Source organism: Colius striatus, chromosome 26 (genome assembly GCF_028858725.1).
Source record: "Colius striatus isolate bColStr4 chromosome 26, bColStr4.1.hap1, whole genome shotgun sequence".
Taxonomy (NCBI): Eukaryota; Metazoa; Chordata; class Aves; order Coliiformes; family Coliidae; genus Colius; species Colius striatus.
Genome location: NC_084784.1, coordinates 3,405,618 through 3,420,359, shown reverse-complemented (window position 1 = coordinate 3,420,359; position 14,742 = coordinate 3,405,618). Strand labels below are relative to the sequence as shown.

The window sequence follows — 14,742 nt, the reverse complement described above, 5'->3', positions numbered from 1 at the left end:
CTGCCTTTCCTCCTGCCCACAGCAGACGTGGGGCAGCAGGGAGCTGTGGTTTAGTGCTGCCTTTGATGGAGAGTGACTTGGGGGGCACATGTGCAGCGGGGAAGATGCCAGAAGTGAGGCTGTATGGCCGTGGTACCCCCCAAAACCGAGGCTGTGTGGCTGTGGTACCCCCCAAAACCTCCTTTTCCTACTGAGAAGGTGCCAGAAGCGAGGTTCTATGGCCATAGTACCCCCCAAAAGCCTCATTTCCCTGCAGGGAGCCCTGGCCCGGGATGGGAAGGGAGCTGGGAGGTGGCATGAGCCGTGCCCTCTCTGGCAGCCCCCCCAGCTCTGCTTGCACCCCACCTTGACCTCGGTGCCGCTGGCTGCGTGTCCGCGTCAGCCCCTGCTCCCCAGGCTTGCCCAGGGAGCCTTTCAGCCCTTCCAGTGGCCACCCTCAGGGGAACACCCTGTGCTCTGTGCCCTCAGCCCCCCGGCCCTGCTCCGAGAGCGAGTTCTCGTGTGCCAACGGGCGCTGCATCGCGGGCAGGTGGAAATGCGACGGGGACCACGACTGCGCCGACGGCTCCGACGAGGTAACGGCCCCCTGGGCAGGGACCCCCCAGCACCTTCACCCTGCTCACCTCTGAGGGCTGGGGGACACATCCTGCCCCCTCTGACACTCAGCTCCTGGCACCGAGTCGGGGCTGAGAGGAACCTGCTGAGGGTCCCCAAGGGCAGGGTCCTGCGGCTGGGGAGGAACAAGCCCAGCACCAGTGCAGGATGGGGGTGACCTGCTGGGACAGGGCCCTGGGAATGCTGGTGGGCAGCAAAGGGAACGTGGGGCAGCAACGTGGGCTCGTGGGCAAGGAGCCAGTGGCAGCCTGGGGGGCATGAAGAGAGTGTGGGCAGCAGGGCCAGGGAGGTTGTGCTGCCCCTCTGCTCTGCCAGAGCTGGGGACGCCTCAGCTGGAGTCCTGGGGCCAGTGCTGGGCTCCCCAGCTGCAGAGGGACAGGGAAGTGCTGGAGAGAGGCCCAAGGTGCTGGTGTGGGGGTGAGGGAGGGAGCCCTGGCCCAGGCTGCCGGTGCAATAGCTGCTGTGGCTTTGCACTGAGCCCGTCACAGCTTGAGGGGTCTTGTGGCTTCTGCCCTGTCTCCTTGCAGATGGGCAGAGTCTTCTCTGGGATGAGGGTGAGGGAGCCCTGGCCCAGGCTGCCCAGGGAGGGTGTGGAGGCTCCTCAGGAGGTTCCCAACCCCCCTGGCCACGTTTCTGTGCCCCCTGAGCCAGGGGAACCTGCTGCAGCAGGGGCTGGGGCTGGAGCAGCTCTGCAGGGCCCTTCCACCCCCGGCACTGCGTGACTCTGAGAGGCTGGCGCTGGGTGCAGTGCCAGGTCAGTGACTGCCACAGCCAGGGCTGCCCCTGCTGAGTGCTGCCCCTGTGCCTGCCCCTGCAGAAGGACTGCACACCCCGCTGCGAGTTCGACCAGTTCCAGTGCAAGAACGGGCACTGCATCCCCATGCGCTGGCGCTGCGACGCCGACGCCGACTGCATGGACGGCACCGACGAGGAGAACTGCAGCACCGGGGGTAGGGCAGAGCTGCTGGGCTGCCCCCACCCTGCCCTGCTCCCCCCTGAGTCCTCAGGCTGCCAGCTCAGGGTGCCTCAGCACCGCTCTGCCCGGCCCCTGCACGGGCACAGACACACATCCCAGCCCTGGGAAGCTCTCAGCAGGGCTGGGAATGGGAGCTGAGCCCCATCCTGGCAGCACTGACACATGCCCTGCCCTGAGCCCCATCCTGGCAGCACTGGCACATCCCCTGCCCTGAGCCCCATCCTGGCAGCACTGGCACATCCCCTGCCCTGAGCCCCATCCTGGCAGCACTGAGACATGCCCTGCCCTGAGCCCCATCCTGGCAGCACTGGCTGACACATGCCCTGCCCTGAGCCCCATCCTGGCAGCAGTGGCTGATGCATCCCCTGCCCTGAGCCCCATCCTGGCAGCACTGGCACATGCCCTGCCCTGAGCCCCATCCTGGCAGCACTGACACATGCCCTGCCCTGTGCTGTTGCAGTCCGCACATGTCCTCTGGACGAGTTCCAGTGCAACAACACCCTGTGCAAGCCCCTGGCCTGGAAGTGTGATGGGGAGGACGACTGTGGGGACAACTCGGATGAAAACCCCGAGGAGTGCTGTGAGTGACCCCTTTTTTGCCTCTCTCTGCTCCTGGCTGGGCTCCTGCCACCACCCACACACTGGGGAGGGCTGATGGGGCCCCAGCTTGGGCACTGCTGTGGGTACCCAGGCAGAGGGGGGCTGTGGGTGACCTCAGGGGTGGCACAGGAGGTGGCTCCAAGCGATAGAGCCAAGGTGGGGAGCGGGATGGAGGGGACAGGGGGAGGTGTGTGTGTGTGTGAGGACAGGACTGAGCCTCCTGCAGCAGGAGCAGCAGCCAGAGCGTTGTGTTTGCTTCAGTGTGTTTGCTGCAGCGCTGGTGGAACGGCCTCCCCCAGCACCTGGGCTGGGGCTGGGGCTGGGGCTGGGGCTGGGACTGGGGCAGGGGCAGGGGCTGGGGCAGGGCCTGGGGCTGGGGCAGGGCCTGGGGCTGGGGCTGGGGCAGGGGCTGGGGGAGCGCTGCAGCCCTGGCCCCGGCGGCTCCTTTCACCAGCACCGTTTGTCTCTTGTTTGCTGGCGCAGTGAAATTCCAGTGTCCCCCCAACAGACCGTTCCGCTGCAAGAACGACCGTGTCTGCCTCTGGATCGGCCGCCAGTGCGACGGCATCGACAACTGCGGGGACGGCACGGACGAGAAGGACTGTGGTGAGTGGGCTCTGCCCCTGGGCACAGCCTGCACAGGGTGGGCTCTGCACCCCCTGCCCCTGGGCACAGCCTGCACAGGGTGGGCTCTGCATCCCCTGCCCCTGGGCACAGCCTGCACAGGGTGGGCTCTGCACCCCCTGCCCCTGGGCACAGCCTGCACAGGGTGGGCTCTGCACCCTCTGCCCCTGGGCACAGCCTGCACAGGGTGGGCTCTGCACCCCCTGCTCCTGGGAACAGTTTGCACAGGGTGGGCTCTGCACCCTCTGCCCCTGGGCACAGCCTGCACAGGGTGGGCTCTGCACCCTCTGCCCCTGGGCACAGGCTGCACAGGGTGGGCTCTGCACCCCCTGCTCCTGGGAACAGTTTGCACAGGGTGGGCTCTGCATCCCCTGCCCCTGGGCACAGCCTGGGCTGCTGCCTGCCAGTTGCTCCCCACACAGCCCAAGGGTTGGGGTTTGCTTTGCCCTTTGCAAAACTGGGAGGATGGTGCAAGGGTCTCAGGGCTCTGTTGGGGTCCTTGTCCAACCTGAGGCTGCCGTGGGGCTGGGGCTGGGGCTGGGGATGGGGATGGGGATGGGGATGGGGGAGGGATGTGGAGCATCACAGGGCACTGCCTTTGCCTCCCACAGAGTCACCCACCAAGGCCAAGAGCTGCAGCCAGGACAAGAACGAGTTCCTGTGCGAGAACAAGAGGTGCATCAGCGCCAACCTGCGCTGCAACTTCTTCGATGACTGCGGGGACGGCTCCGACGAGACCTCCTGCTCCCACGGTGGGCGTCAGGGCTGGGGGGAAGGGGAGGGTGGGCTCTGGGGGAGCTGGGAGAGGTGCTGAGGGCATATTCCCACCGCAGACCACAAGTCCTACGACTGCACGAGCAACAGCAGCATGTGTGGGGACGAGACCCAGTGCATCCAGGTGCAGGGAGCCACGTACTGCACGTGCCGCAGGGGCTTCCAGAAGGTGCCAGACAGGAACTCCTGCCAAGGTAATGCCCTGTGCTGCTGGAGGGGGCTGGGGCTGGGCTGCTGGTATCACAAAATCCTGGTAGGTTGGGGGTGGGAAGGGACCTGCAGAGCTGCTCCAGCCTAACTCCCTGCTGAAGCAGGTTCCCCTGGCTCAGGGGGCACAGGAACGTGTCCAGGGGGGTTGGGAACCTCCTGAGGAGCCTCCACACCCTGGGCAGCCTGGGCCAGGGTTCTTTCACCTCATCCCCACACCAGCACCTTGGGCCTCTCTCCAGCACTTCCCTGTCCCTCTGGAGCTGGGGAGCCCAGCACTGGCCCCAGGACTCCAGCTGAGGCCTCCCCAGCTCTGGCAGAGCAGAGGGGCAGCACAACCTCCCTGGCCCTGCTGCCCACACTCTCTTCATGCCCCCTAGGCTGCCATCGGCTCCTTGCCCACGAGCCCACGTTGCTGCCCCACGTTCCTTTCTCTGCCCACCAGCATTCCCAGTTGGGGTTTGCCAGTCAGGCACATCTTCACCCCCGAGGCATCAGCAACAGGGCACAAACACAGGGAGAGAGGGGCACCTCTGAGCCCTGACTAGAGCAGAGCAGCCCCTTTGCCAGGGCAGAGCCCCCCCAGTGACCCCCTGACTCGTGTCTCCTGCTGCCCAGATGTCAACGAGTGCCTGCGCTTCGGGACCTGCTCCCAGCTCTGCAACAACACCAAGGGCTCCCACGTGTGCAGCTGCGCCAAGAACTTCATGAAGACGGACAACATGTGCAAGGCTGAAGGTCAGGAGGGACGTGGGGCCCTGCACGGCCCCTGGGCCTCCCTGCACCACCTCCCTGCTCTTCCTCCTCCTCCTCCTCCTCCTCTGGCGGCTGCTGCGGGCCGTGCCGGGCTCTCTGCCCGTGCTGGCGGCGGCTGAGGAGCTCTGGGGGGTGGCACCGTGTCCCCCTTGCCCTGCACCGACAGCTGCCCCTCCGCAGGCTCCGAGCACCAGATCCTCTACATCGCCGACGACAACAAGATCCGGAGCATGTACCCCTTCAACCCCAACTCGGCCTACGAGCCGGCCTTCCAGGGCGACGACACCGTGCGCATCGACGCCATGGACATCTACGTCAAGGGCAACAAGATCTACTGGACCAACTGGCACACGGGCAGGATCTCGTACCGGGAGCTGCCGGCGTCGTCCTCGGCCTCCACCGCGTCCAACCGCAACCGGCGCCAGATCGACGGCGGCGTCACCCACCTCAACGTGAGCTCTGGGGGGATCACCCAGCTCAACATGAGTTGTGGGGTGTGGGGGGATCACCCAGCTCAACGTGAGCTGTGGGGTGTGAGGGGGTGTGAGGGGATCACCCAGGTCAATGTGAGCTCTGGGGTGTGGGGGGGTGTGAGGGGATCACCCAGGTCAATGTGAGCTCTGGGGTGTGGGGGGATCACCCAGCTCAACGTGAGCTCTGGGGTGTGAGGGGGTGTGAGGGGATCACCCAGGTCAATGTGAGCTCTGGGGTGTGGGGGGATCACCCAGCTCAACGTGAGCTCTGGGGTGTGAGGGGGTGTGAGGGGATCACCCAGGTCAATGTGAGCTCTGGGGTGTGGGGGGATCACCCAGCTCAACGTGAGCTCTGGGGTTGTCCTCTCCCTCTGCCCTGCTGAGGCCTCAGCTGGAGTCCTGGGGCCAGTGCTGGGCTGCCCAGCTCCAGAGGGACAGGGAACTGCTGCAGAGAGGCCAGTGCAGGGGCACCAAGATGATCAGGACACTGGAGCATCTTCCTTGTGAGGAAAGGCTGTGGGACCTGGGGCTGTTCAGCCTGGAGCAGAGGAGACTGAGCTCAGGGGGAGCTCATGAATAGCTCCAAGTGTGTCCATGGTGGGTGGCAGGAGGTTGGGGCAGCGCTTTCTGCTGTTGGACCAGGACAAGGGCTGATGGGATGGAGCTGGAACACAACCAGTTGCATTGAAACACAAGGAAGAAGCATTTCAGTGTGAGCTGAGGGAGCCCTGGCCCAGGCTGCCCAGGGAGGGTGTGGAGGCTCCTTCCTTGGAGCTCTTCAGCACCCCCCTGGATGAGTTTCTGTGTGCCCTGACCTGGGTGGGAGCTGCTTGGGCAGGGGGTTGGGCTGGATGAGCTCTGCAGCTCCCTTCCAGCCCTTCCCATGGTGTGACCGTGTGCCTGTGCCCGTGGGCAGATCTCGGGGCTGAAGATGCCGCGGGGCATCGCCATCGACTGGGTGGCCGGGAACATCTACTGGACGGACTCGGGCCGGGACGTGATCGAGGTGGCTCAGATGAGAGGGGAGAACCGCAAGACGCTCATCTCGGGCATGATCGACGAGCCCCACGCCATCGTGGTCGACCCTCTGAGGGGGTGAGAGGCTCCAGAGCCCAACCCACGGGCTCAGCCCTGGTGGGAGCTCCCCTGTGTCCCGGGGGGGTCACATCAGCACCTCGGGGACAACACGGGGGGGTTCTGTGACAACAGGGTGGGACTGTCACCACCCCTGGAGATGCTCTAAAGACACAGATGAAGCACTGAGGGACGTGGGTTAGTCCAGTGGTGGGACTGGCAGCGTGAGGTGAGGGGTTGGACTTGACCTTAAAGGTCTGTGCAAACTGTAATGACTCCTCTCCTCTCCTCTCCTCTCCTCTCCTCTCCTCTCCTCTCCTCTCCTCTCCTCTCCTCTCCTCTCCTCTCCTCTCCTCTCCTCTCCTCTCCTCCCCTTCCCAGGACAATGTACTGGTCAGACTGGGGCAACCATCCCAAGATCGAGACGGCCGCTATGGACGGGACCCTACGCGAGACCCTGGTGCAGGACAACATCCAGTGGCCCACAGGTCAGGCAGGATGAGCGCCAGGAGGGGCAGGAGAGACAGAGCCTTGGCAAGAGGCACCGAGCCCCTCGTGCTGGGGACACTCAGCCTGGGACCTCTGAGCTCCTGGGCTCTGGGTGGGGGGCTGGGGGGCTCGGGGTGGGCTGGGGGTGCTCAGGGAGCACTGGGGGGCTCAGGAGGCGCTGGGGGTGCTCAGGGGGTGCTGGGGTGCTCAGAGAGTGCTGGGGGTGCTCAGGGGGTGCTGGGGGGCTCAGGAGGCACTGGGGTGCTCAGGGGGAGCTGGGGTGCTCAGGGGGAGCTGGGGGGGCTCAGGGGGAGCTGGGGTGCTCAGGGGGTGCTGGTGGGGCTTGGGGGGTCCGTACCTCACTGAGGAGGGGGTGTCTCCTCAGGCCTGGCCGTGGATTACCACAACGAGCGTCTGTACTGGGCTGATGCCAAGCTCTCGGTCATCGGCAGCATCCGGCTCAACGGCACCGACCCCGTGGTGGCCATCGACAACAAGAAGGGTGAGCAGTGCCCCAGCCTGGCACAGGGGGGTGGGATGTCCCTGGATGGGGTCCCAGCACAGCCCCCAGCCCCCTGTGCTGAGCCAGAGGCTCCCAGCCAAAGCAGCCAGTGGCTGGCACCGCTGTCCCCACCCCGCAAACACCGTCCCCTCACCCAGAGTGGGACCTCAGACCCCTCCAGCATCCCTCCCGGGCTGTGAGCAGCCAGCCTTGGCCTTCACATGTCCCCTCTTGCCTTCCCCAGGCCTGAGCCACCCTTTCAGCATCGACATCTTTGAGGATTACATCTACGGGGTCACCTACATCAACAACCGCATCTTCAAGATCCACAAGTTTGGGCACAAGGCCGTCACCAACCTCACCTCTGGCCTCAACCACGCCACTGACGTGGTGCTCTACCACCAGTACAAGCAACCAGAGGGTGAGGGCTGGGCCTGGGAACCCCCTGGGACCCCCCTGGGACCTGGGAACCCCCTGGGACCCCCCTGGGATCTGAGACCCCCCTGGGACCCCCCTGGGACCTGGGAACCCCCTGGGACCTCCCTGGGATCTAGGACCACCCTGGGACCCCCCTGGGACCTGGGACCCCCCTGGGACCACCCTGGGACCTGGGAACCCCCTGGGACCTGGGAACCCCCTGGGACCCCCCTGGGACCTGGGACCCCCCTAGGACCACCCTGGGACCCCCCTGGGACCACCCTGGGTCTGGGACCCCCGTGTCCTTTCCCCCCGGGTGGGGATGGAGGGGCACAGGGTGATGCCAGAGAGCAAAGGCAACGCTGGCAGAGCTTGAGGCAAGAAGGGACTCACCCAGCCAGCTTGGGGGGCATGGGGATGGGCAGGGGAGGGGGAGTTAGTGGGGAGGGTGCTGGGTTAGAGGGGCCCAGCGGCCACGGTGAGCTGCCAGCTGCTGCCCCAGGGCACGAGGGGACGGGCATGGGGTTTGGGGCGGCTGCAGGGCCGTGGGAAGCGTCCCTGGAGCTGTTGGGCTGTGCCAGGGCGGCCGTGGCTCACCCCACCATCCTCATCCCTCCCCCTCCTGGCAGTGACCAACCCCTGTGACCGCAAGAAGTGCGAGTGGCTGTGTCTGCTGAGCCCCAGCGGCCCCGTCTGCACCTGCCCCAACGGCAAGCGCCTGGACAACGGCACCTGCGTGCTCATCCCCTCACCCACCGTGTCCCCCGTGGGTAGGTGCCACCCTGCAGGAGCAGGACGAGGGCTCTGGAGCCGTGGGCTGAGGTTTGCCCACAGGAGCAGAGCTCCAGGCTGGGGCAGAGGGGCTGCAAAGCCCTGGGGGGTTGGTGCCAGGGGCTGGACAGCAGCCAGCAGCGTGCCCAGGGGGGCGAGAGGGCCAAGGGCAGCCTGGCTGGGCTCAGCAGTGGGGTGGCAGCAGCAGCAGGGCAGGATTGTGCCCCTGTGCTGGGCCCTGGGGAGGCTGCAGCTCCAGGGCTGTGTCAGTGCTGGGCCCCTCACTCACTGCCACAGGGACACTGAGGGGCTGCAGCGTGGCCACAGCCCCTGGGACGTGGTTTTGAGGGGGAAAAGTGGGGTTTTGGTGAACTTCTGAGGGAAAAAGTGGGGTTTACAGAGAGAAGGTGGGGTTTTGGTGGTGAGCTCCCTGCCAGGAGGGTGTAACAAGGTGGGGGTCGGTCTCTGCTCCTGAGTGACAGGAGGAAAGGGGCTGGAGCTGCCCCAGGGGAGGTTGAGGCTGGAGCTGAGGCAGAGCTGTTGCCCTGAGAGGGGTGTGAGCCCTGTGCCAGGCTGCCCAGGGAGCTGGGGGAGTGCCCAGCCCTGGAGGGACCCCAGAGCCGTGGGGTGAGGTGCTGAGGGGTCAGTGCTGGGCTGGGCAGGGCGAGGGCTCAGGGCTGGACTCCAGCAGCTCCAGGGGCTTTAAAACCCAAACGACTCCACGAGGAGGAGGAAGGGGAAGGGTCCTTCCTGGCAGCATCCCTCTCAGCTCCATCCCCCCCTGCCAGTGCCCACCACGGATACCTGTGACCTGGTTTGCCTGAACGGCGGCAGCTGCTTCCTCAACGCCCGCAGACAGGCCAAGTGCCGCTGCCAGCCGCGCTACAACGGGGACAAGTGCCAGATCGACCAGTGCTGGGACTACTGCCAGAACGGGGGCACCTGTGCTGCCTCCCCTTCGGGTCAGGCTGCTGGGCACAGGCCAGAGGACAGAGCCTGGGGGGCCTGGGGGGATAAACACGCTCAGGCTGCTGGGGAGGGGGGGAAAGGGAGAGCTTTGGGGGTCTGGGCTGAGCTTGAAGGGGATAAACATGAGCCTGGGGGGCTGAGGGGGTCAAACACATTCAGGCTGCTGGGGAGGGGAGAAAAGGGAGAGCTTTGGGGGCCTGGGGGGCATAAACTCACTCAGACTGCTGGGGAGAGGGGGAAAGGGGAGAGCCTGAGGGTCTGGGCTGAGCTTGAGGGAGATAAACATGAGCCTGGGGGGTCTGAGGGGGAATAAACACAAGCCTGGGGGGTCTGAGAGGGGATAAACATGAGCCTGGGGGGTCTGAGGGGGGATAAACACAAGCCTGGGGGGTCTGAGGGGGGATAAACACAAGCCTGGGGGGTCTGAGGGGGATAAACATGAGCCTGGGGGGTCTGAGGGGGCTAAACACGCTCATGGCTGTTCCTCAGGGATGCCAACGTGCCGCTGCCCCACCGGCTTCACCGGCCCCCGCTGCAACCAGCAAGTGTGCAGCGAGTACTGCGCCAACAACGGCAGCTGCAGCGTGAACCAGGGCAACCAGCCCAACTGCCGCTGCCCCGGCGGCTTCATCGGCGACCGCTGCCAGTACCGTGAGTGCTCCGGCGCCGGCGCGGGCAGCAGCTGCCCCACGCTGCAGGAGCCCTGGGGACAGGGGCTGAGCTGCACAGCTCTGGGGACAGGGTCTGAGCTGCACAGCCCTTGCTCTGTGCAGAGCCACAGCCTGGTGGGGGGGTGGAAGGGAGCTTTAGGGGTCACCCGCTGCAGGAGCAGCTCCCACCTAGATCAGGGGGCACGGGGGGGGGTGAAGAGCTCCAAGGAAGGAGCCTCCACACTCTCCCTGGGCAGCCAGGGCTCCCTCCCTCATCCCCACACCAGCACCTTGGGCCTCTCCCCAGCACTTCCCTGTGTCTCTGGAGCTGGGGAGCCCAGCACTGGACACCAAACCCCCACACTAAAGGATTTTCTCCTCCTGTGCCACTGGAACCAGAGAATCCCACAACAGTGGGAGTTAAAAGGAAGCTCTGGAGCTCCTCCAGCCCTAAAGCAGGTTCCTCATGCTCAGGGGACACAGCAATGTGTCCAGGTGGGGTTGGGAAGCTCCTGAGGAGCCTCCACACGCTCCCTGGGCATCCTGGGCCAGGAGTTTCTCCTCCTGTGCCAGTGGAACCAGAGAATCCCACAACAGTGGGAGTTAAAAGGAAGCTCTGGAACTCCTCCAGCCCTAAAGCAGGTTCCTCATGCTCAGGGGGCACAGGAATGAGTCCAGGTGGGTCTTGGAGACCTCCAAGGAAGGAGCCTCCACACCCTCCCTGGGCAGCCTGGGCCAGGGCTCCCTCAGCTCACACTGACTGAGTTGTTCCTTGTGTTTAACTGGAACCTGTTGTGTTCCAGCTTCATCCCATCAGCCCTGGTCCTGTTGCTGGATACCACAGAGCAAAGGGCTGCCCCGACCTCCTGACACCCACCAGTTAGGCTTCAGTAGCTATGAATGAGCCTCCTTCTGATGGGGCTGTGCTGTGGGGGGTGGTGTGTGGGGAGGGGGGATCAGGCTGCCCACCCTGAGCCCACCATCCCTGCAGGGCAGTGCTTTGACTACTGTGAGAACGAGGGCGTGTGCCAGATGACAGCCAGCGGTGCCAGGCAGTGCCGCTGCCCTCCCCAGTTCCAGGGCCCCCAGTGCCAGGACAACAAGTGCTCCAGGTGCCAGGAGGGAAAGTGCAACATCAACAAGCAGAGTGGAGAAGTCTCCTGCATGTAGGTGCCTGGGACATGGCAATGAAGGGGGGGGAAAGGGAATGGAGGGCACAGGGGCCAAGCAAAAACACCCTCTGTCCCCTGGGGATGGGCTGAGAGATGCTGGGGCAGGAACTCGGGGCAGGTAAGAAACCTGGGAGACCTTGGAGCCCTGGGAGGAGGTGATGGAGGTCATGGGAGGTGGTGGAGATGATGGGAGGTGGTGGAGATGATGGGAGCTGATGGAGGTGGTGGAGATGATGGAGGTGGTGGGAGGTGATGGGAGGTGATGGAGGTGGTGGGAGGTGATGGGAGATGATGGAGGTGATGGGAGGTGATGGAGCTGCCTCTCTCCCAAGCCCATCCCAGTGTCCCAGCAGCCATGGGCCATGTCTGAGGGATGAGGCTGGAGCCAGCAGCCTCCTGGTGCTGGGCAGGATGGGGGCAAGGGCAGGGTGGGGGTACATGTGCCTCACCCTCTGTGCCCCCCTCAGCTGCCCAGATGGCAAGATTGCACCGAGCTGCCTGACCTGCGAGGGTTATTGTCTGCATGGTGGGACCTGTGCCATCAGTGACAAGACACAGCTGCCTGAGTGCCTGTAAGCAGAGCTGGGGGTGCTGGGTGAGAGCAGGGGGGGCTTCAGGAGGGCTCTTTGCCCCCCTCAAGCAGAAGGAGCAGCTGACTGACAGACCCTGACCTATGTGTGTCCCCCTCCCCTGACCCCCAGGCCTGTGCCCCCCTCCTCCCTGCCCCCCCCCTGCATGTGCCCTGCCACGTTAACCCCTTGCTGTCCTGCCCTGCCAGGTGCCCAGGGGGGCTGACGGGGCCACGCTGTGAGGATTTCATCGTCAGCCAGCAGCAGAGCAGCCGTGAGTGGGGGGGCTGGGGCTGGGGCTGGGGCTGGGGGGCACATCCTCACCCTGGGTGACTCCCAGCCCCTCCCTGTTCTCTGCTGGGGAGGGAGGAGATGGTTTCCCGTGGGATGGGGCCAGCCCAGGGCTGGAAGGGGCTGTACCCACGTCTCTGCTCCCACAGGAACGGCCTCCATCGTCATCCCCATCCTCCTGCTGCTCATCCTCCTCACCGTGGTGGCTTTTGTCTGGTACAAGTGGAGGATTAAAGGGTGAGGCTGGGCTGCTGGAGGCTGGGAGGGAGCGTTGGGGGGCAAGGAGGGGACACCCCTCACATAGCCAGGGCTGGAGGAGCTTTGGTTGCGTGGAGCAGGATGGGTGCTGGGTTATTGGGGGTGCCCTGCACCCTGTGGCGTTGGTCCTGAGCCTCCTTCCTCACACCATCCCCAGAGCTAAGGGCTTCCAGCACCAGAGGATGACCAACGGGGCCATGAACGTGGAGATTGGGAACCCCACCTACAAGATGTACGAGGGGGAGCCCGACGACGACGTGGGGGAGCTGCTGGATGCAGACTTTGCCCTGGACCCTGACAAGGTGAGGAGGGGGGCACAGAGGGGAGGGGGGATACAGGAGTCCCCATCCCTGGAGGGGATCCCAAAGCTGAGGTGCTGAGGGACTGTGGAGAGCCACAGAATCACAGCGTGGGAGGGGTTGGAAGGGAGCTTCAGAGCTCATCCAGTGCAACCCCCCTGCAGGAGCAGCTCCCACCTCCATCAGGGGGCACAGGAACGCGTCCAGGGGGGTCTTGAAGCCCCCCAAGGAAGGAGCTTCCAGAGGACACTGGGGGGGTCTCTGAGGGCTCACAGTTTGGGGTGGGCTGACAGCAGAGCTGCTCAACCAGGTGATGCAGCAGGACAAGGGCTGCATTTGGGGACCCCTCTTGTTGGGTCAGAAAGCAATCCCCCCCCTTTAACCTCTTCTTTCCCCACGCAGCCCACCAACTTCACCAACCCCGTGTATGCCACGCTGTACATGGGGGCCCACAGCAGCCGCAACTCGCTGGCCAGCACCGACGAGAAGCGCGAGCTGCTGTCCCGGGGGCCGGACGACGAGCTGGCCGACCCCCTGGCCTAGGGGCGGGACGAGGCGGCGGGACGGGGCGGGCGGGACGGGGCGGGCGGGCGGCGGGAGGGGAGAGTGAGGGGGGTGCGGGGGGGGACGGGAGGAGCCTCGGACACCCCGTTGCAGGAGGATTTGGGGAGGGGGCCGGGGGAGCCACGAGCCGCTGTATAAATGTACAAATGAAGGATTATTACTTTTCTATGTGAGCAGTATTATTCCAACCTCTTTACAATGGGCCTCCCTCCCCCTCCCTCCCCCTCCCCACCCCCCCGGGCTGGGGGGGCCGTGGGGTGAGCACACGAGCAGGAGGGAGGCAGAAGGATGTGGGGGGGGGGGGGGGACACACACACAAATGCGCCCCCCCCCCCCCCACCAGCCCCCCCCAAACCCTGCAGCTCCCCTCTGCAGGGGCTTTGTTTCCCCCTTAACCCCCTCCCCCCATCCAAATCTGCTTCTCCTTCGGGTCTCCCCCAGCTTGGCCTCTGCACCCCCCCCTCCCCATTCGCTTTTCCCTCCCTCCCCCCCGTTCTCTGCCCGACTGTTACCGGGGGCAGGGTCACAGCCCCCTCCCCCCCACACCCCCCCCTCCCCAAACCCCACCGTGCTGCAGAGGGTCCCTGTCCCCGGTGGGCACAACCCCGCAGCCCCTCGGTGCCCCCCCCATCCCCCCCTTTCTCCCCCCTCAACATGCACATTTTTTAACAGGACAAAAATCAACCCCCCAACCCCCCCAAAAACCAACCCCCCGACCCCAAGGACCCCACTGAGCTTTTCTAGTAGCAGCACCGAGGTGTGTGTGGGGAGGGAGGGGGACGGGGGGGTCCCACGGGCACGGGGGGAGGGGGACACGCCCCCCCAAACCTTTTCTTGGGGGACAATGTTTTAATAGTTTTTGCTGGATTTTTTTTTTCCTTTACAACTAAAAACGAACCAGATCTTGTTATAAATAAACTTTGTAAAAACTGAGGCCCTGGAGGATGCTGGGGGGGAGGGGAAAGGATGGGGGGGAGGGGAAAGGATGGGGGGGAGGGGAGGGGATGGGGGGGAGGGGAGGGGATGGGGGGGAGGGGAAAGGATGGGGGGGAGGGGAGGGAATGGGGGGGTGGGGAGGGGATGGGGATGAGGATGGGGATGGGGATGGGGATGGGGATGGGGATGGGGATGAGGATGAGGAGGGAAGGGGATGGAGGAGAGAGGGGAAAAGGGGGAGGGGGGAGCCAAGCTGCAGGGCCAAGGGCTGGGAGTCACAGGCAGGTAGGGGGGTGTCGTGGGTGGGGGGTGTCACAGGTGGGGAAGGGTCTCATGGGTGGGAGGGTGTCGTGGGCAGGGGGTGGGGAGGATGTCAGGGGTGGAGGGGGTTATTGGGAGGTGTTAGAGGCAGGGGGATGCTGCCACGGGTGGGGGGTGTCACGGGTGGGAGGGAGCTGCCACGGGCAGCATCTGGGGCTGAAGGTGTGATGGGTCAGAGCTGGGGGGTTGTCATGGGTGGGATGATCCCACCGGGGCCTCTGTCCCGCGTGTGCGTGGGTTGGGGGGGGGGGTGGGTGATGCCGGACCCTGCGTGGGGAGGGGGGGGCACATACCCGGGGTGAGGGGCGGAGGGGAACCGAGCTGGCAACGGCCTCGCCGGTGGCTCCTTCCCGGAGCAGGAGCAGCCCGAGGAGGCACCGGGCAGTGGGCACCGAGCACCGGGCACCGAGCACCGGGCACCGGGCACCGAGCACC

General features: G+C 65.3%; 1 protein-coding gene across 5 annotated transcripts in view; it reads left to right on the top strand.

The window, feature by feature from the left end:
• Positions 1-13,050, top strand: part of LRP1 (LDL receptor related protein 1) — a 90,947-nt gene extending 77,897 nt beyond the window's left edge. For 4 of the 5 annotated variants that reach the window (XM_062015386.1, XM_062015384.1, XM_062015385.1 and 1 more), the window contains exons 69-89: positions 469-575; positions 1,433-1,565; positions 2,052-2,171; positions 2,675-2,797; positions 3,427-3,567; positions 3,649-3,783; positions 4,415-4,534; positions 4,733-5,004; positions 5,942-6,120; positions 6,481-6,587; positions 6,974-7,090; positions 7,335-7,511; positions 8,137-8,277; positions 9,067-9,240; positions 9,737-9,898; positions 10,889-11,063; positions 11,537-11,641; positions 11,848-11,912; positions 12,079-12,166; positions 12,345-12,489; positions 12,889-13,050. In XM_062015386.1, the coding sequence (XP_061871370.1) occupies positions 469-575; positions 1,433-1,565; positions 2,052-2,171; positions 2,675-2,797; positions 3,427-3,567; positions 3,649-3,783; positions 4,415-4,534; positions 4,733-5,004; positions 5,942-6,120; positions 6,481-6,587; positions 6,974-7,090; positions 7,335-7,511; positions 8,137-8,277; positions 9,067-9,240; positions 9,737-9,898; positions 10,889-11,063; positions 11,537-11,641; positions 11,848-11,912; positions 12,079-12,166; positions 12,345-12,489; positions 12,889-13,029 (2,927 nt within the window). In that variant the 3' untranslated portion in view covers positions 13,030-13,050. Of the gene's footprint in view, positions 1-468; positions 576-1,432; positions 1,566-2,051; positions 2,172-2,674; positions 2,798-3,426; positions 3,568-3,648; positions 3,784-4,414; positions 4,535-4,732; positions 5,005-5,941; positions 6,121-6,480; positions 6,588-6,973; positions 7,091-7,334; positions 7,512-8,136; positions 8,278-9,066; positions 9,241-9,736; positions 9,899-10,888; positions 11,064-11,536; positions 11,642-11,847; positions 11,913-12,078; positions 12,167-12,344; positions 12,490-12,888 lie in introns of those variants that run through there. The other variant, XM_062015387.1, reaches the window with a different exon arrangement.
• Positions 13,051-14,742: the final 1,692 nt, after the last annotated feature.